The sequence below is a fragment of the Rhopalosiphum padi genome, chromosome 1 (genome assembly GCF_020882245.1).
Source record: "Rhopalosiphum padi isolate XX-2018 chromosome 1, ASM2088224v1, whole genome shotgun sequence".
Taxonomy (NCBI): domain Eukaryota; kingdom Metazoa; phylum Arthropoda; class Insecta; order Hemiptera; family Aphididae; genus Rhopalosiphum; species Rhopalosiphum padi.
Window position 1 is genome coordinate 17,569,721 of NC_083597.1, and position 24,735 is coordinate 17,594,455.

The 24,735-nt window shown below is 27.7% G+C and overlaps 3 protein-coding genes across 9 annotated transcripts in view; 1 reads left to right on the forward strand and 2 right to left on the reverse strand.

The window, feature by feature from the left end:
- Positions 1 to 2,414: 2,414 nt before the first annotated feature.
- On the reverse strand, positions 2,415 to 7,678 carry LOC132930262 (eukaryotic translation initiation factor 3 subunit C). Of its 2 annotated transcripts, XM_060996032.1 has the most exons (15): positions 7,552 to 7,678; positions 7,366 to 7,479; positions 6,188 to 6,320; positions 5,754 to 6,130; positions 5,551 to 5,675; positions 5,332 to 5,470; positions 4,993 to 5,255; positions 4,706 to 4,918; positions 4,488 to 4,641; positions 3,999 to 4,214; positions 3,765 to 3,905; positions 3,551 to 3,689; positions 3,270 to 3,463; positions 2,870 to 3,212; positions 2,415 to 2,790 (listed from the first exon to the last, which is right to left on the reverse strand). In XM_060996032.1, the coding sequence occupies exons 2-15, from the start codon at positions 7,456 to 7,458 to the stop codon at positions 2,606 to 2,608; spliced, it is 2,715 nt and encodes a 904-aa protein (XP_060852015.1). In that variant the 5' UTR covers positions 7,459 to 7,479; positions 7,552 to 7,678; the 3' UTR covers positions 2,415 to 2,605. The 2 variants fall into 2 exon arrangements, with proteins under 2 accessions (XP_060852015.1, XP_060852024.1); XM_060996041.1 differs by lacking the exon at positions 7,552 to 7,678 and having other exon boundaries at positions 7,366 to 7,545.
- Positions 7,679 to 12,032: 4,354 nt separating this feature from the next.
- On the forward strand, positions 12,033 to 14,416 carry LOC132924990 (exosome complex component RRP41). The gene is made up of 4 exons (XM_060989429.1): positions 12,033 to 12,366; positions 12,550 to 12,753; positions 13,800 to 14,009; positions 14,076 to 14,416. Exons 1-4 carry the CDS (start codon positions 12,205 to 12,207, stop codon positions 14,247 to 14,249), a joined length of 750 nt encoding a protein of 249 aa, XP_060845412.1. The 5' UTR covers positions 12,033 to 12,204; the 3' UTR covers positions 14,250 to 14,416.
- Positions 14,417 to 18,893: 4,477 nt separating this feature from the next.
- LOC132924951 (insulin gene enhancer protein ISL-2B-like) overlaps positions 18,894 to 24,735 on the reverse strand; it is a 110,327-nt gene continuing 104,485 nt past the window's right edge. For 4 of the 6 annotated variants that reach the window (XM_060989408.1, XM_060989395.1, XM_060989402.1 and 1 more), the window contains 2 exons: positions 24,324 to 24,468; positions 18,894 to 21,190 (listed from right to left, as the gene is read on the reverse strand). In XM_060989408.1, the coding sequence (XP_060845391.1) occupies positions 20,675 to 21,190; positions 24,324 to 24,468 (661 nt within the window). In that variant the 3' untranslated portion in view covers positions 18,894 to 20,674. The remainder of the gene's footprint in view (positions 21,191 to 24,323; positions 24,469 to 24,735) is intronic. The other 2 variants (XM_060989420.1, XM_060989415.1) reach the window with 2 other exon arrangements.

A 24,735-nucleotide genomic window follows, 5' to 3' on the forward strand; every position in this document is an offset into this window, starting at 1 on the left:
AACTTGGTCTCCTCATTTTTCGTTCTAACTTAACCTTACAAACAAAATTATTTTATACAAAATACTTCTACAATCACTGTGAAGGGCGTATGGTATCGTAAACCTAGGCTCTGCTAAGAATTCAATTAAAAGAACAATACAAGCTTTCTAAAATATCTGCCAGCGTATAATTAGTGGCGTACCATGGGTTGTTTCAAATGAGTTCTTAAATTACTTTAAATCAACGAAAATGCTGCTCTCCTCTACAATCACTTAGTACTTGCACGTCAAACTTTAAGATAATAAAAACCAACTGATCAACGAGCTAGCATCATTCAAACTAAAGTGACACGTATTACAGTATAAAAAAAGTTAGAAATTCGCAAATGTGAACCATATTTTTAAGATTCAAATAATATATATAATATAAATATAACTTATATAATACATGTTAATATTTAAAAGTTATCAATTATCTGAATTTATTTGTTGATAATGAATAATAGTAAATACTTAAATAGCAGACAGCAGTAGCTTACATTATTATGAAAAATTATTTTTATTGAAGTAATAATTATTATTTGCAGTCAGAACTGCAGTAGAATAAATTTTGCATGAAATGATGTAATGCTCTTGTGGAGAGGGAATCATGGTACTGAGTGATTAAAGTATGTGGATGATACAATTAAAATATTGTTGTGTCACTCGATAAAAGTTTGCATTACGGTTAAGGTATTGGACAAATTAATTAAATATCATAATATTCAAAATTATAATTCCCACTATACGAATTGTTAAATGGTAATGCAAATAGAGTTGTTAGTTGATTATATAAATACATTTTTTAAATGAAACATTATAGATTTAACAAACTTAAATTCTGCATTGACGAATTCAAACATAATTTAGCAATATACATGTATAGGTTTATTCAACATCTGAAATATTACCTAATAAAGTACAATACGCTACTACCTGCAGAATAACACTGTTTTAAATTGTAATATTGAAGACCACATGAGTCGCAAACTCGCAAAGCACAAGTTGAACAATTAATTTATCAATACATGATTGTGAAATTTATTATTATTTTTATTTATAAAGTAGATTATTACATATACGGTAAATTTAATTAAAATGACTGAATTTTTGGACTTCAATATTTATTGAGGTAACAGTTAAATTTTTAAGTATTTATATTATGATTTCAATACTTTGGATTGTTTATGAAGTTAAAAATGTTCGAACTGTTTAGTTAAAGAATGTCTCGTGGCAATAAAAACTTTTTATTCCAATTATGAATATTCCTTTTTTTACAGGGATTGATTTTTTTTAAATTGTTAAAAAGATATAAATTATTGAAATTAAAATTAAAAATTCGTTGTTTCTGATTACTTGTGATAAACTAGCAAAGATAATAATATAGACTTATTTAAATATGACCAAATGAAATTAATTTTTAAATTTTTAATATTATTTTAAGGGCTAAAAAAGTCCAAAAGGATTTATATGAATTATTTGTTCATCTAAATGTATGAATAAAATTTGTTGCATTATGATGAATGCAACTTTTTTAGATAATTGTTTCTTTTTTTTGTTTTGAAAAATCCTTAACACAACACTTGATATTGGTGTAAGACCATAAACTAACAGAGCTATAGGCCCGTTTCACATGGACGCGTATCATACTAAGATAATAACTAATAAGAAACACAGTAGGCGACCAACTACTGCGCATGAGCATGTGGCTTAACAACACAGTAGGCATACAAAGACAAACAGGTGTTGTCTGACTGCCGCCGACATAAACTGGTCGCCGCCAACTGTGTTTCTTATTTTGAATAGACTATAGTGTAGTAACTAAGTCATATTATGTATAATTTTGAAATGTAAATATTATAGTAATATGTAGTATAATTTAGAAGGTTCACTAAATACATATTTTCCTTTTACAACAGTGATTTCATACTATTTATTATTTATAAAAATGCTACGTAAATCGCACTACCTATATATTTTATATTAAAAATATAAAAGGATACAACTCATATTACAATTTAAATAATTAAATAAAAATTGAAAAACGTCAAGATAAGCCACCTGAATTCATAAATGGTTTATGAATATATTTTAAAGGTTGAATATTATTCTTAAATTTTAAATAATATTATAAAATTTGTAAAATTTCAGTTTAAGGCACAGGTGGTTAATTAAGTATTTTAGTAAGTGGATGACGATCAGATAATGAGAAGAAATACTTCATGTCTTCATGTTGTATACTCTACAGGACAATAATAGAATAGATATTCTATTATTAATTGTTCTTAATCATAAATAATTAAGTTAATATAATAATTATTATATTTGACATGCAATATCTAAAACGTTTTAGATTGTTTAAATTATAACAAATATGGTTGAAAAAAAAACACAGATTTGAAATATTAATAAATAATATTTAATTGTAAATTTCAAATATTTCATTTTTTATAGAATAAAAATTTATTCTACACAAATTTCAATCAATATAAAAGTTGAACAGAAATATTTTCCTATAAGGTTTGAGTTTATACTTATAACTGTAATATTCATGAAAAAGAAAATAATAACTATTTGATTAAAACTGTTAATAATTATTACGGTTATCTCGTCGTTGTCTATTCCAATCCTGTCCCCCGTGTCCACCATGTCCCCCATGGCCACCGTGACCACCATGCCCGCCGTGTCCACCATGTCCTCCACCACCTTGTCGGCCAAAGTTTTGTCTGTATTGTCCTTGGTTTTGATTACCTCCTCTTGGGAAAAAGTTTCCTAAAGGAAAAATTAATTATGGATGTAATTATTTTATATTTACATCAAATAAATAGTTTTTTTTATAATTTTTATTTACCTTGTTTCATTTCAAAAATTCTTTCATTGGAGTCCACAAAGTTATTAACTTTATCAGCTAATTGCAGAGCAAGTGATTGTAACCTACTAGGTTCACTACGATGCATTACGACTGTTTGAGTGGGATCATCAAGAGAAGCCATTAATTCTTCATTAATAATCATTTTCGAAATGATAGAGTGAGTGGTGCTTTTTGGGAGTTCAAACATCTCTGATAATGTCTTCATTGAAATAGAGTTATAAACATGAGAATATGTAAACAGGTATGTACGCAAAGATTCTTCTTTTATCAAACGTTCTAACATATCTCTCACTCTATCACTTTCATAGAACAATTCCCATACCTGTTAACAAAATACTTAATTTAATAAATAATACAAATAAAACTTATCAAATTATACCTTGGCATTCATTTTTTCATTGATAATAAAATTGCGTGATGCAGACCAATTTCCATTTCTCATTGCTTTACTAGCAGCAACAACATGTTCCCTCATCGATTCTGGAGGGCCAACTAAAGACTGACGTTCACTGGAACGCAATTGTTGGTAAAATGTTTTGGAAATCATACGTCGACGAGCATCAAATTCATGAGCTAGATTAAAATTTTAAAATGTTATTAATAAATGCTTTTACATAGTATAAAGTTTATTTAATAATATTTATTTATAATTCAATTTACCAGCCATGTATGGAATTTCAATAAGCATAGCTGATACCAGGTAAACGCATTCCAAGAGTTCTAAATTAATATGCATATGGAAAGGCATTTGTCTTTGTTTTTCTACTTTTTCTTGTTCTTTGCTACGTTCATGTTGTCTCTTCACAAAAATAATATTTAAATATTAGAAAATAATAATCAACTGTTATAATTAAGGAAACTAGTAAGTATTTACTTGTGGTAATAATCCCTGGGCTAATAACTCTTTCACTTTACCGGTCATCATTAGATCAACCAAACAGTTGTGAGCATCTTTAATGTTGCCTTGACGAAATGCACACAAGCCAATATGTGCCATGGTACGATTATAAAGAATCTATAATTTAATTAAAAAACATCATATATATAAGTTAGATGATACCAGTCTTCTTCAAAAACATGCCAACTCTAATTATTATATAATACATACCTGAGTGGCAGGATCAGAGTGCTGAATTGTTTCTTGTAAATGAGACATAAGCACTAAATCTCTTGCTTGAAACCAATTATCGTGTAAAGCATGATGATAAACATGGCACAAAATTGCCCTCGTTCTTAAACGATCTGTAGAATCTTTGTCATAAATATATTTACATAAGTTCTCCATTATTTGAACATTTGTTTTATGTGATGCAAGAATTTCTCCCTAAAATTATATTACAGTGAATTAAAATTAAACTAACATAATTCAAATTAAATATTTACTAAAAATATGCTAAAAAATATTCCACTTGTTAATATTGATTTATATAATTAAATAAATTAATAAATATTCATAAATAACACAAGTTTTATCTAAAAAGATAATTAATCTATTTATATTTTAAAGAAAAATCAAAGAAATAAAAAAGTGACAATATAACAGTGAAAATATTTTTAATTAAATACACACTAATATATTAAATTTATAAATTTTTACCTTCTTTTGCTTTAATACGAGTGGATCAAACTTATAGTAGAGATGGTCAATTTTACGCATATAAATACGACAGACTTCCGCCTCAATATTTTGGTGTTCCAAGAACAGTTGAACTTTGTCAATGATTTCACACACGCGTTTTTCATCCTTCAATCTATATATTTATAATTAAATGCATTAAATTATAGAAGCTAAACATAAAAAAACAAAATACTGACCTTTGTACATAATCATTACTGTGAGGATCACATTCTTTCAAAAGTTTTGTGAATTCTTCATCTAACCGTTCAACAATTGTAAGCACACATCCTCGTACTCTAAAAGTAGGCTTGTCCAATGTCTCAGCATCTTCTGCTACCGATTCTCCAATGAATATTGTATCTTTAACGGGGAGAATTAAGTCCAGAAGTTCAACGATACAATCCAATAATCTAAAATAAATTTATGTTTTGTTAATATTCAATAATAAGAATATCAATTAATAATTATAAAATGATTAACATACTTGGTCCAAATTTCTGGTTTCATAGCATCAGATACTTTAGGATTGTAATCAAAAATAGAAGAAATAATTGACATTTTAATTTTTACTCTTAATCCAAGTCCTAAACTATGAGCTTCTGAAATCAATAACAATTCGTGCAACAGTTCAATTTGTTCCCTTCGATCAGTACGCTTCTTTCCACGGGCAGCAATAACTTCAGTTAATTTACGTAAAACAGCTTCTGGAGTAATTTCTGCATCTTTAGCAAACATTTTGGGTTTTTCCTAGGAAAAAAAAATGAAAATTGAACAATAAACAATCATTATAAGTAATAATTTATACTAAATAATATTGACTTACCGACGGGATAGCAACTCCTCTTCGCACCTTTTGCCATTCTGAATCACTTTCTTCCTCTTCTTCGCGTTTAAGTTTTTTAGGTTTTTCTTTGCGTTCCTTTTTCTTCTCTTTCTTTTCCTCATCGTCTTTGTCAGTTGATCTAGTATTATAATATTTTTTTATGATATGAAAATGGGTATAATAAATACTTGCATTATTTGTTAATCAAAATTAACTTACTTTTTCAAAAATCTTTCTCTGATACTCTGATATTGGCCCTCATCTTCACTGCTTGAAGAAGAGCTTTCTGAATCACTGCCCCAATCAAATGAATCGTCACTGTCAGAATCACCGCCTTTTGGTACCTAAATTAAAATATCGATATAAAAATCATTTTTAATTGAAAAATAAGTAAATTTAAACTAAAATAAAAAAATTTCAACCTTAGGTATTTTTTCTTCAGTTTTCTTGAAAGAAGCAGCCGGAGCTTCATCTTCACTTTCACTTTCATCTGAATCTACATCTTCATCTTCTTTTTGGTCTTCTTCTTGATCTGGGAGATCAGGATTTTCTCTGAATTTAGCCAAATCACTCTCAAAATCTTTTACATACTTCCTAAATTTTTGTCTAAGGGAAGCCAAACTTTTAGAGTTATTTTTTGATAAATTTTTACGTCCAACTCGATCATCCCAGACATCATTAATAAAATCTTCCATTTCAACTAAGCAGCGGACAAAAAACCGTGGTGCTATTCCATTTTCTTCTTTTAATATGACTGCATTGAATGCTTTAGTGTATGCACGGGTTAGTTCCTCAAAGCCTATAAACAGTTTATTTTATATAAAGGTTCTTGATTTAAAAGTTTATATCAACTTACTAGTCAGTAAGCTACTCATATCTTTGATTTTTTTATGATTTCTGATCTGCTTAATTGTCATTGTCAACTCTTCATATCGCTTTTCTTTAAGTGACCGTACAATACGTTTTGTATCTTCTTCATCATCACTGAACTACAATCAACATAATAATATTTGATAAATTACTAAAGCATTGTACACACAATTTTTGTTAGTTTAGTTATATGGTTTAGTTGTAGAAATTGAATAAATTTAAGTTAAAAACCTGATCAAATATATTATCTAATATAATTTTATAAAGTAATTATTTTTATTTAATAAAATAAAATATATCAGACATTAAAATATTAAGAAAATGTTATATCCAAATAAAATGTTTAAATGATAAAATTTTTTTTTATTAATTTATTGAAAATAAAATAATCATATGATAATAACTTTCTGGAAATATATATTTTCTTAGTTAAGACGACGATATTGAAAAATAATTTATAAATGTGATTGTTTATTTTGATATCTTAGTATTGAAACAAGGAATTCAAATTAGAACTTAAGATATGATAAATAAAAACTGTTATTAATTAGTTTATATTTATCATATTGTATCCTTGATGCTTAAAATTTAAATTTATCTACAAAAAAAAAAAAATATAATATGTAGGTAAACATTTATTTTAAGGATGATAAAATGTATTATATTTAGATAAAATGTATAATTATATTAAAAACAACTTGCTACTAATATTGAAATCAAATAAAATTAAGATATTAAAATCACTTTTATCTTCTTAACAATAAATTTAACTATCAAATATTTGTATTTTAAAAGTGGTAAATATTTTAATCCTCCAATTATAAATATTTATTTCATTGTTAATATTTCATTTTTATTCAATGACTAATAGTTAACATAAGGAAATAATCCCAATTCCAAGTTATGATCCTTTGTAAAAAAATATAATAGAAAGATTTTAATGAATGTGATAGGTAAGCTAAATTATTATTATGTATTATTTACTATCAACTAATATACATGCCATTCAAAAAGAAATATATTTTACAGTATAGTGCCAGTAACCACCACAGTAGCAAATTTTGATCAATGTATTCAAAATATTATTGTAACAAATAAATATTTATCGGTGTTATATTGAATAAGTGTTCAACAAAGTATTTAACGTTTCTGAATGTTACTTACAGTGAAATTCGCAGTTGGTTGGCGGATAACCTGTTCTTCTTCGGATGATGTATCGGACTCGGAATCCGAGCCGGTTGCAAAGAATCTACTCATATTTGATAACTGTTAGTAAATCTGTAAAACAAATCACAACTATGAAGATATAAAACAACGGTTTTAATTATGCACAAATAAAATGTATTATACTTAGACACACGAAAAACGTGGAGTCGAAGTCGAAAAGACAGACAGACAAAATTGCAACTTGCAACTAGAGTGATTAAATGTAATGGTGGGGAAATGGGGAATAGTCCCTGGTGAGCGTGGATGCGATGCGGCGATGTTGATAAACAATATCACACCACGCCACACCACAGTGTAGCCAAAATAAAAGCCTGTCAAGGTGTCCAAATGTATATTAATTTTCTACCGCCATCACATTTTTTCATAATAAAAGATTATAAAAACAGTAATGGTATGATGTCCATTAATTATTATTATTATTAAATAAACATTAGATAAACATAATTCATAAACCATTATATTTTATACTAATTACTATAGTCTATAATATTATGGGTATAAATGCTTTATATTTATTAGTAATTAAGTAATTATTACTACAATAGAACAATATTTTCTAGACAATGGTCAATGATTTTGTAAGAATATATTGTATATTATAAATTATAATGTACTGATTTACATTTTATTATTTAAAAATGCATATTAATTGAAACAGTTAAATAAATTCAATAGGTACTAACATTACTTAACCCATTGATTAAATAAATATTATTTAGATTATATTTAATCAATGCTTAACCATAATAATCATAATATTATCGCCAATATCGTCCGACTTCCAAAATAATTGATATTATACATTGATACCTATATTACCTTATTGTCATTCCTGACTCCTGTATAATAATCATCAAAAATTATTCTATATATTATAGTAATAATTTGATAATAATTTTTTTCTGACAGATGGAGAATTTGTATGCTATAATAATAAGTAATTTGCAACAACAATGATTTTAATTAAGTTAATTATTGATACAATTCGTGGAACACATTGAGGACACCAGGGTCCAGGACACGCATACATGAAATGTGTGGTTTTTGCTAAATAGGTTAATAAATATTAAATACCATAGAGCCCATAGAGGAATAAATTTGATAATCTGAATATTGTTTACAACTTAGATCATTATATGATCTAAGGTTTACAATCTTGAATTTGTGAAATTTATGTTTTGACCGTGGCAAATTACTAATTAGATAGGTATGATCACATGTTTACTGATACACACTAAGCACACCCCTCACCAGACCCCATCAAGTAAACAGTTCTCGGTTTCTTATTTTATTGGACATTCACATTGTCAACATTCCATCTGTGATTCGTGATTTTATACATAATTCATATTAAATATTATCATATTCTATAATTAATCCAATTCATCATGGTTTTGACCATCACTCCAATCTTATTATCAATGCATTTGATCCATTTGATATCAGCAAAAGACAGCTGCATTTTGCCTCAGTATTTTATTAACTTGATTTACATACAATTTATAATTATTATTTTATTGTTAACCTAAATACAATTTTTAAGTATATTATCATTATTATTGTTGTTACACCCTTAGACAGTTAAACCATAATATACAGATAACAGATTACATAGTAAATATTTTAAATACCTACCTGACAGTTTAAGAAAACACTTGTTTGACAACTAGTAACTACAGAATAGATAAACTATTTTTTTATATTTTTTTTTACATTTCTATATTAGAAATTTAAAATATATAAGCACATATACATACCCGATCTCAAATAAATTTAAAGTCAATATCACAAATATTTCCACGATTTCAATTATATTATTAATACAATTCGTATATACCTGTATTTATAATAATATGTATACTGTATAGTGTATACTTAGTACAAGCGTATATAAAATGGGTGGTTTAAGAAGTTCACCTCCTTCCCCACGAAGAGTCAGGAAAATTAATTATTAAGTACCTATGTTTTTATAGAATAAAAGTGGTGACAGTCAGGCAGTCAATAAACTTCTTGTTATATTATGATTTATAAGTATGAAAATGTACAACTTAAACTCCACTCATAGTTTTTTATACTTTCAAAATGTATTATTTTTCTGTTTTTCAAACTTTTTTGGTAGTACTGATATCGAAAGAATAAAAACGATATTTCACAGTTCAAGTTATCCTTTTTATGTGGTGCAAATTCCGTTTGTTAGTTGTGACTTTGTGAGTGTTATGTCTTATGTCTAGGGTTCGGATTTGAAGGCAACATAATCAATAAAAAAAAAACATTTAAAATGTGAAAATAGACAAAAAAAGCATTTAATTTCTATAAAAAAACATTAAAGCTTAAAGCAATTATAAAATTTACTAAAAACTTATATAGACAAATTAAAATTCACTAGGTAAGTAGGTACCATGTACTTAGGTAGATAATAGTCTTCAGTAAAACGTTGACGGTTTGGGTTCAAAATATTTTTGTACATAGAAAAAGATTTTTCTGCATCTACCGAAGTAATTGAGGCGTATTTAATTCATAAATAATTATCTAAATTAAGATTACTTAATCTCAATAAAGCATTTAGAGATATCGATAAATATTGCCGATAATAAAATCTATTTAAAATAGTTTTAAATATAACATCGACCAAAACGGTCACTGGGGAAAGGGTCCAAGGGTTACTCCCACAGGTGACAGGCCCAACGAAGTTTTTTTAAAGTACATACAAATATTTTAGTGGTGAATATGGTTTATTGACTATAAAATGTCAGTAACTATATTAAAAAAAAATGTTGTACTCACCCCACGAATTTTTTTCAGTTGCGGCCTTGACATCGACGATGCATCGTCTTCACAAACTTATCAATTTGTACCGATAATACTTACCTATACCGTGTATAAAAGTATAAAACTATTAGTAGATCAATTGAAAATTAAACACAAAAATGGAATTTATAAGTAAAAAAGGTAAAAAAATACATTCATCGACTTGGATATTAAATGAAACACATTTTTATATAAAAATTATTATTATTAAAAGGCTTTTGCCTTCAAATCCGAATCTTATAGTTATGACTAGCCTTCTTGGTTGTTTCCCGCATAAATTAGTTTTTGCTTTATATATTGCATTTGTTAAACGGAGACAACACATTTCGGTGTTTGTGTAGCATTCAATTTTTAACAAAATCGATTTTTTTTTTTTTTTTATGTAATTCGAAAACGAATAGAATAATTGTAGATGCTTGAAATTTACACCAAATATTTATATTATTGTTTTTTATTTACGATTCAATTTTCGAGCAATTTATTGGCATAACTGCATAAGAAATTAAAATCTTTTTTATTAATATATTTAACATTCTCTGGGTAGAAATGCTTGAAAATGTAATACAAGGCGCCTCATAAGTTGTTAATTTTCCAATTAAAAAATATCGAAATTCTATAGTCACTATATTTTGACAAAATTCATACAAATTATTATATTTATAAAAATTAGTCAATTATTTTGTTTTTAAAAATTGATAGTAACTAATTTTTGTATCATGTTTTAAAAATGTAATACAAGATTGTTTGTGTATTTCTTAATGTAACCATAAAATCTAAAAAAAAAAAAGTATATAAACTATAAAGACAATTATTTTTATAGACATTATTAGTTCCAATTTGGACATTTAAACAATATGTTAATTATTTTATTATAATTTAAAAACAGTTTTCACTAGAACTTGAACTTCTATGTTCTTTATATTATTATAAATTATTATAAAATTAGGTACTATACCTATACGTAATACCATTGATTATAACTTATAAGTACTAGTATTTATAACCAATGGTAATACGTAATAAAACATCATACATCATATTACCATATTTACAAATATTGAAATATCTAGATTCTAGTCTAGGTACCTACATAGACAATAAACATACTATGAATTTAGTAGGTACTCCAATATTACGTTACTAATACAGTTGTCAGATACACAAGAGAGAGTAACTGAGTAAAAACTATATCATAACATTCATAACATAGGTTCTCACTTATTTCATCCACCACCCACTTTGAGAAAAAAAAATTTCCAGTCCCTAAAATTTTTTAAGTTTACCATCTGTAGTGAAAAACAGTAGTCTTTGGGTCTTATACCGCCCTCCTGAAGACTATCAACGCCCACAGCCCAAAGGGGGGGGGGGCGCTATTGTCAACTTTGAGAATGACTGCTATTATATAATATAGATTAGGAACCTAGGGTATCTAACTTATTGTGTCATTATTCATTGACTACTTAGCCATCATAGCCACCTAGGTACTAAATACATTGATTTTAATGTTATGTTTGTAGGTATTAAATATTATAATTTATAATAGTAACGGTAATAACAGTACTTAAAATTAATACAAGTAAAATAAATCACAGATATAGATAATAAGTTAATTATTTATAACTGTGAATTATTATAATATTTATTATAGTATAGTATGAATATTGAATAATAAATAGTGCTCATATTAAGACAAATAGATTTTGTGCTAGCACTGCTCGCAGTATTGTTAAAATGTTAACGAACCACGTGCTACCGGTATCGGTTGGCGTCGGCGTGACGATCTGAATCAAGTTCTATCCGAACGTATTGATAAGTGATATCGTGATAACGTCGATTAACTAAGAGTAAGGACCGTATGCAAATGTTACATGTCAAATTGTCAAATCTAATCGATTTCCATAGAAAACGAAATTTACGAAACCAATAATTATATCGTCAATCATTAGTTAATCACATTAGTATACGACGATGGATCTTTTGAGTAGACAAGGACTGAGGACGGATGGTAGGAGATCCGGTGAGTTGCGCAGGATTCGTTGCAAGATGGGTGTTTTCAATCAACCGGACGGAAGTGCGTACTTAGAACAGGGAAATACGAAGGTTGTCGCGGCTGTCTACGGACCGCACGAGGTATGTATTTTGATTGATTACTGACTTTCATCCGCCATCAGACAGGGTTCATAATTCTGTGCTAGTTGATTATCGTTTGAATTATAATTGTAGTCAATGCAGATATGTCCAAATGATTTGAAAGACTGATTCCATTGTTCTAATAAGATTTTTGTTGAGAATGACTCAGTAATATGTATTTAGATTCGAACCAATAGGTCTAAAGCACCCACTGATAGTGCAGTGATCAACTGTCAATATAGTATGGCCACGTTCAGTAGGAGTGAACGGAAACGGCGACCTAGAGACAACAAATCGGCTGAGCTCACTTTGCATCTCAAACAAGCTATGGCTACAGCAATCAAAACCGACCTTTATCCTAAATCTCAGATTGATATCTTTGTCCAGGTAATTGTTAGACACTTGTTAAGAATTACAATTATGTATAAATTAAGTTAAATTAATATTTGCACTATGCTTCCAATATGATATATTAAAAATTTAAATCTATACCTAATAATGATTTCTTAAAAAACTATTAGTGCTTGAATTTGTGTTTTAAGCATAATATTGATATATATTGACAAGTAGAAAACGGATTTAAATGCTCTAAAAAAACAAGAAAAAGGCCAATTTAATGCACTCTCAACAGCAATTTTTTTTAAAAATGCTCTAAATTTTTTAATTATATACATTTTTATTCTTATGTATTAATTAGTTGTGTCATTTTCATCATCTTATATTTCTCCTATCTTCTTTTTATTCTGGAAATTATTTCCAAAAAATGAATATACAATTTAGATAGATATATATGTTATATATTCACCATGTGTTTCATAATAGCACTGTATAATCAGGCGCTGCTTAATTTTTATTGAATATTATCAATATTCTTGTACCTATAAAAATGACTTAAAAATATAACAAATGCACTAAAAATGTCAAAAAATGTCAAATAAAAGTTACATTTTTTTAATTCCTTGATGTATGAAATAAATTTTGTGCTTGGGTAGCAACGTTTTCGGACATTCAGAAAAAAATTCAATTTGCATTTAAATCTGTTCCCTATTGATAAATAATAAATAATATGTTACTAGATGCTCACTGATATTAAGTTCTAATCATTATTTTACTTATTTTCTCTATTTATGCCATATATATTATAATATTAAAAAATTATTTTTAATTCAAATAATATTAATGTTTGTGTCTTATTAAATTGATTACATTTTTTGATTTACTGTTTTATTTGTTGTGTGTCTTTTCCTCTCTTTGTTAATTAATAACTTAATTATTGAATAGACAAAATTTTCGAGGTAGAATTAATTTTATCTTTACAATTGTAGCATATTAAATTTCAGTGGGCATATAGGTTGCATGTCAATTATTAATTCTATTACAGACTATGAATGGTGTTTGTGTTATGTACATTATAAATGTTTTATTAACTTTAGGTTTTACAATCAGATGGCGGAAATTATAGTGTATGCGTTAATGCAGCTACATTAGCCCTGATAGATGCTGGGATTGCCATGGAAGAATTTGTGATCTCATGTACATCAAGTTTGGCTAATGGAGAAACACCACTTGTGGATATAAGTCATCTAGAAGAGACAATGGGTGGACCCAGTCTGACAGTAGCAATATTGCCAATTTCTGGAAAGGTATACACATTTGCTTTATCATCAATTGGTTTGTTATTAAACATATTTTATTAATTAAAACCCTAGATTGCCATGTTAGAAACGTCACAAAGAATTCACATTAATCATTTAGAACCTGTACTATCAGAAGCTGTTCGAGGATGTCGCTATATATATGAGAATTTAAATAAAATCATAAAAAAACATTATGAAGAGATAGGCGGTGCTTTGAATTGGGGAACTGAGGAGTACAATATTTAACTTACAAATGCTTAACTTTGATATTGCATGTTCATACTTGATGTATTGTTATGTATTTTTGTATAATTTATATTGCATGTAAAAATGTGTGTATAATAAATTGTTTTTTTATGACAACAATTAATTTTAATTTAATAAAAAAATAAAAAAACAGTTTTATTCAGAAATGTGTTACCATTTTTTTATACTAATTAGCTTTTAAGATATTTTTGAATAAGTCAATGTTAAATTATAACTAATTAAAAATGGATATTGTTAAATTAAATTTCTATTAAAAAGACATATTAAGTTTTTAATTTGTAGAAATTAAAATATTATTGATAATTTCTGTCTTAAGATTTGAATTAAGCGTACACTTAATTAAAAATTTTAAAAATAGGGTTGCTGGTGAAGCAGTTTTGTACTATTTTTTAAACTATTCAAACTTAAATGCATTATACTTTATATATGCAAATATTCACCAAATTTGTACCAAAAGTTCTCTTTTTGTTTTTAACTAAATTAGAAAAGATTACATTCCTTTTTCTATTACTTATAAATTTTAGGTTTTTCTTATTTTGGAACTACATTTAGGTTAATATTTAATATTACAGTTTAATAACTAACAATACAGTAAATAATAAGTTAGTAACTTAAAATAGTACCAACAATATTTATAAATTTTCAGGAATTAAATTGAGAAATAATCTTCATTGTTGTTGTTGTTGTTAAGATTGAAAAAAAAAAAATTTTTTAGTAGATACAGTGGAGTAATTAAGAGGGATCAGAAGATGTGAATACACCCAGATTCCTTTGCTTAGGGCGCTCAAAGTATTATAATGTTTTTCTTTTAATAATTTATGATTATGACATACTATTAGACTATTATTATTTTTTATTTATATAATTAAAAATAATTATAAAATTTATTATTATAATTATTATTATACCATAATGCAGTAGTCTGTATGCATGACCATATTATATGCTTTTATGTTTTATATACTTATAACTTATGTTGTACCTATTGGTGAAACAATATGAGTTTTATACTTTTATCATTACTATTAATGTTGATCATTAAACTAGTATAGTATGTATTTACTAATAATTAGGGCTCGGATTTATATGTAATTACATATTTTTACTGTGATTTGATAAATTAATTTAAGTGAGTGATAAATTCATTTCAAGGGATTTCAAATGAAATTAACTATACTTTATTTTACATATTTTTACATATTTTACTATAAGTACATGTTTTTACATATTTCTCAATAATTCCATTTTTTCCTATATATTTTGACAATTTGATCATTTACGATTTTTTAATTAAAAATTAAATAAAAATTTTTTTTAATTATGTACGATTGTATTCAATACAAACAATTTCCCATATTTCTAAAAGTACAAAATAGTAACAAAATAATACCAATTATTGAACTTAATCTACGGTAGATATAACTTACTTACTTACTCCTTCAGACATAGTCAAAATGCAATACTGTCCAATAACATCAGTGGAAGCCGAAAGATCATTTAGTCGGTATAAGGCAATTTTACGACCAAATCAAAGATCTTTTGAATTTCAAAATTCAAAAATGGCTGTTATCATAAATTGTAATCAAGATAATTAAAATTTTTATTTTTTTTAGCTTTTTTATTTATATTTTATAATTTGTAACACCTTTTTAAAAAATAATTTTACTATTTAAAATATAATTTGTTTTATTAGAAACTCATATGGATAAAATTAATTATTAATAAATAAATCATATTAGTAAAATACATATTTTGATTTTTTTAGCACATATTTATGTATATATTTTGCTAACATAAATACATATTTTGGTTTCATAAATACATATAAATCCGAGCTCTACTAATAATCAATGGTCTATTGACCGGTTGTTAACCAATCATTTATTGTTCATCGTTATATTAACCCTAACGTTATGTTTTGATATTATTTTAAATTTTTATTCTTTACTCCCTTAGTATGTTCGTAAAGTTCGTAGCAGTGATGAACTTTTCGAAGCTTTAAATAAAATAGAATAATTCAATGCAAATGCTGCGATCAACAGTAAGACTCAAACAAAAATAAATACCTTATTTAAATTTTTTTCTAACCTAATTTTTGTTTATACATACCATTTTTAAATTATACATAATATATAAATATGTAGTAAATATTTTTTATAACATATAATAAATACATGGGAATTAATATATTGCACTGTTTAAAAAAAAATACATATGTATTTTGAAATTTAATTTGAATAACTTAAACTTTTTTCTGGTCCCTTCAACTTTGAGTTAACCAATTTATAGTTGGTAATTTATAGTAGGCCTTTTATAGTTAATAAAATTCACAAAAACAAATAAGGCATGAAGTAAATTATTGGAAACTGGTATAAGATAAAATTATAATTACACCTTCGTAACTGGGGATTTATTTTCATTTCGTGGCCACAAAGACAATAACAAGACAGAAAGCAAAAGTAAATTTTTAGCGATAATCCAATTGTTAGGTAAATACGACCCAGTACTCTCAAGATTACTCCAATCAAACACCTAAAAGAGGCATAAAATATTAAAACCTGGTAATTCAAAGTTAAATAATTACAGCGATAGGAGAAAAAGTTAAGGTTTAATATTTTACTATAAATGAGAAAAGCTCCGTTTTTCAATTATATTACTGACTCAACACAAGATATATACAAAATTGAACAACAAAGTGATGTTTTTTATTATGTAAATGTGATAAAAAAAAAATTATTTTTTTGTACGAAGTACACAGTATTAAGTATTAAATTACTGTAAATGATAATATTGGTATTTAGTAAAACAATCAATAATACTTTAAAAAATGTATAAAATAATTTTAATAAGATGAATCTCTCTCTGAGATCTCCCTATATAAGGCTGGGTGAGGAGTGTTGTTGAAAATGTCATTATCATGCCAACATTTTGTAGTCATATCACTAGTTTTACTTAATACTTATTTATTATAGACTAGATGACGGTTTATTTATATATTATTATGTAAATAGAACTTAAAAAACATAATATGTTATACTCACAATTTAAATTCTATAATTTGTTTCAAAAAATAAATCTGAGAAATTCAGATATGAGATATCTAGGAGATAGAATTATTTTAAGTGCAACAGCCGTTCTTTACAATAAAGCTTAGTGATTTCTATATCTAGAACTCTAGAAGACATCTAGTAATCATACTTTTACTATAAAGCATAATATTATACCTATACATTTTATACGGCGCTTTGGGTATGCAATTTATGGTCATATTTTGCATTATAGACAGGTAGTTACTAGTTAGGTATAGGTACAATATTAATACTCACTAGTACGTAATGTAAAATGTTATGTATTAATACAGTGTACTCTCGATTATCCGCGGAATAGGGTAGCAGGACATTCACGGATAAGAGAATTCCGCGGATAATCCACAAAATTAAAATTACAAATTAAACGTATCAACAATTACCAAAAAGTATTAATATGTATTAAACAAGCGTATTGTATTTTATGTCGTTATCGAGTAATCGGTTATCATAACCCAATTAAACCGCGATAATGATGTACAATGTACAGATATATATATTTTTTTGTATACATTTATGTATGTAGATGATTCCACGGAAGACAACGGATAGTCCGCTCGTGGATAATCGAGAGTACACTGTATATTATAATATTTATATTACCATAATAATATTTTTAGCTCATTTTTTCATAATAAAATTATATATATACGCGTACGTATTATAATTAATATTTATTCTCAGTCGTTTAGGTATTAAGTTCAATAATTTTATGACTTACCTTGTGCGTTGTGTACACGATATAGTAAGATAGATTTTTAAGAGGCATTTTTATCATGTTTGGATTAATTGTAAAGATATAAAAAATGTTGTTTCATATAAATTGGTTATGATAAGTGAATTTGGATTTGAACAATATGAACCAGGTCATTGACGTACTAGGAGTTATGGGGGAATAACTCCCCCCTCGAAATGTTAGTAAGAATTAGTTTTTTATGAGATGTATATTTTTTCCTGCAAATTGCTTATTTAAAAATTAAAAAACCTCCATAATTCAGGTCTAAGTACGTCACCGAACCAGGTTATCGGGAAACTACCATTTTTAATATAATAATTTTTTCATATTTGAGTAATCGTATTTTTACAATTAGTTGAAAAATAATTTTAATCAAAATACCTTGTTTCAAATGTTGTTGAGTAGTAACACTGCACGCAAATAATTCTTATGATAATTATGATAAACAATGAAATTTTCATAATCATTTATGAAAATATCATGATTTATTCTGTTTGATTCATGGTCAAAACGATGAAGTGGTTTAAATCCAAGCTATATTTTCTTTATTCAATAAAAAAATAAATAACTATAGATTTTTTTATTTACAACAGACGATATTCAGTTAAACGCCATAAGACTGAAACAATAATAATGTTGTATTACAATATAATCAATACCTATCCAAATAATTAGTCAATGATAACGTATTATTTTGTAGTTAGATACTTCAGCATGATTGGCAGAAAGTTCGTAAATATACTTATCGTATATCATATTATGCATATATTATATTTATAATATGTAAAATAAAAACAAATATTTCTGAGATCAGATTTTATTTTATCCCAACAATCGTATACAACTTCTGAACGGATATGTTACATTTAAAATATTAATAAGCTGTAAACTGCAGCAAAAGAGAATTGATTAAGTATGATATCAACAAATCAAAACATCTCATTGTATATATTTTTGTTTTTTATAACGTTTAGTAGGTAAATGGACGCTTTTTAGTAATGAAATTTAAATTTTTTTTCGTCAGGAAACCGTAATATTTTGTATACTAAACAACAAGTACCAATTAAAAATTAGGTGTAATAACTTAATACATTAAAAAATTAAAAAAAAAACAACTAAAACATACTAGTCCAATAAAACGTTTATACACAAAATAGTAATCATATTTATTAATATATGTATATATATTATATATACATATAATATATATACTACCTAAATCGGTACTGTACACGATTCGTAGAGGGCAGGGATAGAGGAGGTCTGCCACAAAAATCTCATTAGGAAATGGTATAAACGCTTATTTAATCATTTCAAAAAAAAAAAAACATCAACGGGTCACGATATTTATCCATTTATAATAAATAAATAATAATAATTTACATTAACAATAATCCCTCAAATACAGCTCGAATACTCGTATTATGTATTATAAATTAGTATATTTAATAACAATGAAAAATAATAAAACCGTCTCTGCCCGTGGGCGTATTGTTATAATTTGAGCATTTGAAAATGTACATGGTTATTATTTTGTTTCGTATTTTTAAGATATTATAATATTAAACTTTAATGTCGGTCGACGTTATATACCTATTTAATTAAATGTATTATGTTATGTACAAAACGCGTGATTTGTTAAATATTGTATTCGAGGGAAAGTATTCGTAGGTATATAATAATTATTATAATATAGACAACCGAAAAAGAGAGAACGATATTTTAGTTCGAAAAATCAACCACGACAAATGTTATTTTAAAACGATTTGAATTGTTTTTAAAATGATTTACAGGATTTAACGGATTATATATAACACGGAAATGAACAGCGTTATGCCACTCGGATGTGTGACCGTGATATTATAGAATATAATATATATTGTATTGGTGACAATTGAACTTTTATAATATTTCATACCGAACTCCTATTATTTTCACGTGTGCGCGGTGTGCCTGATTCGTTGTAACTACATTTGCTTTTTTTCATTAAGTATACCTATATAATATAATCAATAATTAATAATAATAATAGTAATAATAATAATAATAATAACAAAACAAAAAACAAAATTAAATGAAAAAAAAAAAATCAACATCCATAATATTATAATATACTCAATAGGTATATAGTATATTTATATATATATGTGTGTGTGTATGTGTGTGTGTGTAAATTTGGCATCGTTTAAGACTAGAACGATACGACGTACGAATCATCGACAATAATCATACAATAACATTATGTATTATTAAACATTATAGGTATAGGTAATAGGTACCAAGTACCAACAATAATTATTGTAATATTATCGTATGTGGGGGCATAACGCGATGACGAAACAATGTTAGCAACTGATTTCGGTCATCGTCGGGCGCGAAAAGATGGACAACACACAATTTTAGACAGACTTTTTCCGCGGTCCTCGTAAGAGGCGTCTGTTACTCTGCAAATGACGCACGAGACGACGTGTAGGTGTAAGAACGATAATGTCGCGTTTTGCAGCGGTGGAGGGTATCGAGGTTACCGAGGCCCGTATGTGTATACCGCGGTTGGAATCAGTGGCGTAACAGTGGCATGACGATTATTGTACCGGCGGTGCCGCGGCGGCCGAGGACGCGATGATAGCACCACCGATGTTTGCGGCAGCAGCGGCAGCGGCGGCTGCAGTGGACGGTTCGATGCCGGTCTCAGAGTCCGGACTGCCGTAACCGCTCGATCCGTCGTCGACTCGTCCACTTCCGCCTCCAGCTCCTCCTCCACCGACTCCTCCGCCACCCATGACGACCGTTGATTGATGTGCAGACAGCACTGTAGCACCGGCTGTTGCAGACAGGAACTGGTGGTGCTGTTGCATTTGTTGGTGTTGCTGTACATGATGTTGCTGCTGCTGCTGTTGTTGTTGTTGCTGCTGCTGACCTGATGCTGGTGGTGCTGTTGCGCCGCCGTAACCGATGACGGCTGTGTCGTATGATGGTAGTGGTCGCCGTTGCTGTTGCTCGACCGAGGTGGCTCTGCACCGGTCCACCTCGTCGGTCGGTCCTACAACGTCTCCTGCTGTTGCTGCTGTTGCGTGGGCGTGTTCGTTTGCCGCTGGCTGCTTAAATGACAAAACAGAAAATCGGAGTTGAAAACATATGACAATGATGGTTTGTGGTCGTATTATTATGTTATATATCGATCGATTTATGACAATTTGTTGGTCGCAACCTGTCGAAACCTTGTCCCGTCGAGTATAATATATCATCGGATATAATGGTCAATAGGTATATATACCACGGTTGTGTGCTACCAAGATGGTGAGGAATTCCCTTTTTTTACTGTTCGGCTTTCTTTAAATATTCTCAGTGATTTTTTTCTCGATTAGGTGTGCTGTGTGTGTGTGTGTGTGTGTGTTATACGTGCGTGAGAATACTATGAATTGATGAGTATATCGGGAGGTCGTATGTAGATAGTATACTCTGCGAATTTGTGATGATATCAATATAGCAAACTCATAAATAAGTAATATAATTCACGTGTTAGCTTACACTTAAGTAAACTTTTTGACGACGTCTTCAAACCGACTTTGGACCGGAATTGAGTCATTTCCTCCTATAGAGGCCACTATTTCAATATAGTTCACTAACAAAACAATACCTAGCGTCAATCGAAAATATTTTATTATTATGCGATATTAATATATATATATGTCTGACCTAACGGAATTTTGACAAGAAGAAAAATATATTATAAATTTGAATATCTTTATCACGAGCCTAAGACAGTACAAGGGATATTGAATATTAAAATAATTTTACTTTAGGACAACACACGCAGTGTGATCAATAATATAATTATTTATATATTATATAAAACCAATAATCCTCGCATTAATAAAAAATAATTAATCCTCAATTTGTGTATTAATTTATATAATGAATCAATTCGCCAGTAGGTAGTTAGTAGGAATATTTTAATTATTAATTTTTTAATAACTGAAATTTAAAGTTTAATTAATTTAATTACTAAATATTTTTTATGCCATCATTCTCTTGTTTTTTTTAAGTGGCTTAAAGTGGCTTTTTAAGTGGCAGAAATTGCAATTATTATAAAATAAAACATAATTTTTCATGATTTAATATTAATAATATATACAATCGAGAATATAGTAAGTAAGCTAAGAGTACAATTTCTTACAGCTCCTCTATGATGCATGCAGTTTTTGAATTTATTTACCCTACGGAATACTTTAAAAACCTTTACATTTAAACGTTTTTATGTTGATAAGTAATGTGCACATTCGGGTGCATATACGTACGCCGTACATACTATAATGGTAAAAAAGTTGTTGTTTTATATGTTATACGATGCATTTTTTATGATATTTCCAGAGTCAGAAAGTTCCATTTATATTGCACGCGCATAAATGTGCCTGTCAGTTTTGTGAGTACTCTAGCTATCGCAATTATTAATGTAGGATCGTAAAATTTTAAATTGAAACACAGTCGTCGTCTAAATACACCGTGTAGTTTTATTGTGACGGTGGTGTACGATTATCATTTATATCCTCCGATATATACAGGCATTGAACGCGTTTACATAAATTATAACGCATGTCAATACTAAACAGTGATTTACCATTTCACCAAGCATGGTCACCGACATTTTTTTGTTGCTTTTAAGTTATACATCACAGACATTTGAAAATTTTGATTTCTCTTTTAGTTTTCTTTTTTATAAATATCGATAAACATATTTTCGCTCAATTAAAAATTTTTAGGTTATATATTTTTTATATACCAATTATAAAATATTTGTATGATGTACATAGTTTTAATATTTTTTTGTAAGCATTTAAATATCAAATTTTCAAGAATTATTATTTTAGATTCTGAGGGGGGTTTGAATGTATTTTTCACATGAGAACCATCTTTTTTCTAGTAAACTGTTAAGCAAGATGACTGATTTGAAAACGATGGGTATCTAAATTGATATTCGAATGAGCAATAAGTTTTGAGTTATTCAACTTTTTTCATTAAGGGTATTATAGGTCCACGATAATAATATGTATGAAAGTATGAGAACTATGATTAATTGAAAATAATTTAAGTAGTTGATATTATAGTCTATTAAAATTTTAAAATTTGTAAAAATTATCCAAGTACATAAGTAAATACTATATTAAATAATATTATATTAATTTTTTTATAAAAATATTTTTAAAGACTGTTAATAGTCTGTTATAATTATTAATTATTATTTAATAAATACACATTTATTTAATTGTATTTTATTTTATTTATTAACTACTTTTCTGAATTTTGAATTAGTTGAATTAACATAAAAAAAATTAACAATTTACATTTAAAATGTTGTATTTTGTTTGCAAAAAAAGAAGTTTTGTATTATCATTGGGCATACCTATTTAAAATGGCATTAAAAATATTCGTATTTGAAAATACTTAGTTCTTATAGTTTTTAAGTATACTTAAAAATTCTAAAAATCAAAATTTGAAGAGATTATTTAGGAAAAAATACAGCTGTTTGGTGATTCTGTATAGAATCTGTAGATAGTATAGAAGATAATGTCGTAGCCTGTAGGAATGTATACTCGAGATTTGTCAGCGAAAACTGTTGCGGGATAAATGTCTCTACTGGGAAATATTCTCTCGCCGATTTTATACAAAACCACGTAGTCGAACTCAATACATAAATCTAGGTCTCTTTACATAACATCAGTACCTATTAATCTAACCTATAACCTGCAGAGACACTACTTGGTAAATTTAATTATTATGATGTGTACAGAATTATATTGACAAATTATCCTTCAAGCCGGCAAATACTTATGTGAGTGTAAAAGCAAAGTTGAAAATTAACGGATTTGAATGATCTAGCGTAAAGCACTACGAAGCTTTTACACATTTATGTATAATTTAAAATATTGCCTATAATTTAATTTTAATTAAACATCTATTAATTTTCAGTAAAAAATGAAAAAGTTAAATTTGAAAATATGAATTATTTTTATAAACTATAGGAAAGTACTCGGAGTACTCCTAAAAAACACGAAGTTGTCTTGTTTTTACTACCACCTTAAACACAGCACTAGATTTATCTGTATAATATGACGTGTTCGGTACGCGGGTAAGCGTTAAAGTACTGGGTCGTGTGTGGTGTGTGTGTATTTGTTGTGTTACGTTGTGTTGCGTTGTGGTGCGAGTATAGTGCTGCCCCATCGAATGTCCTACCTGTAATCTACTGACTTGCCTTCTTATGTGCGCCAGACTGGACGAGTTGTACGTGGCCATGTTCGCGAACACCAATCGTTCCTCGTAGTCGTATTCGCACAGGATCTTGTTCTCGCACAGATAAAAACGATCGCCCACGCAAAACCTGTAAACATACGACCACGTGAATGTTATTAATATATTATATTATTATATTAGGCGTGTGCGTAATTAAAGTGCAAAACGTTTCGTATCGTCTCGACACGCCCGACACGAGCGGGCAGACGCATTACGACCGCGAGTGTCATAATGTAATAACGTCGTACACATGTATATACATGGGTTATATTTTAAATCGCGTATGATAATATACGCGATAATATTATATTATATATTATACACGATGCGTATAATATATATTTATAATTTATTA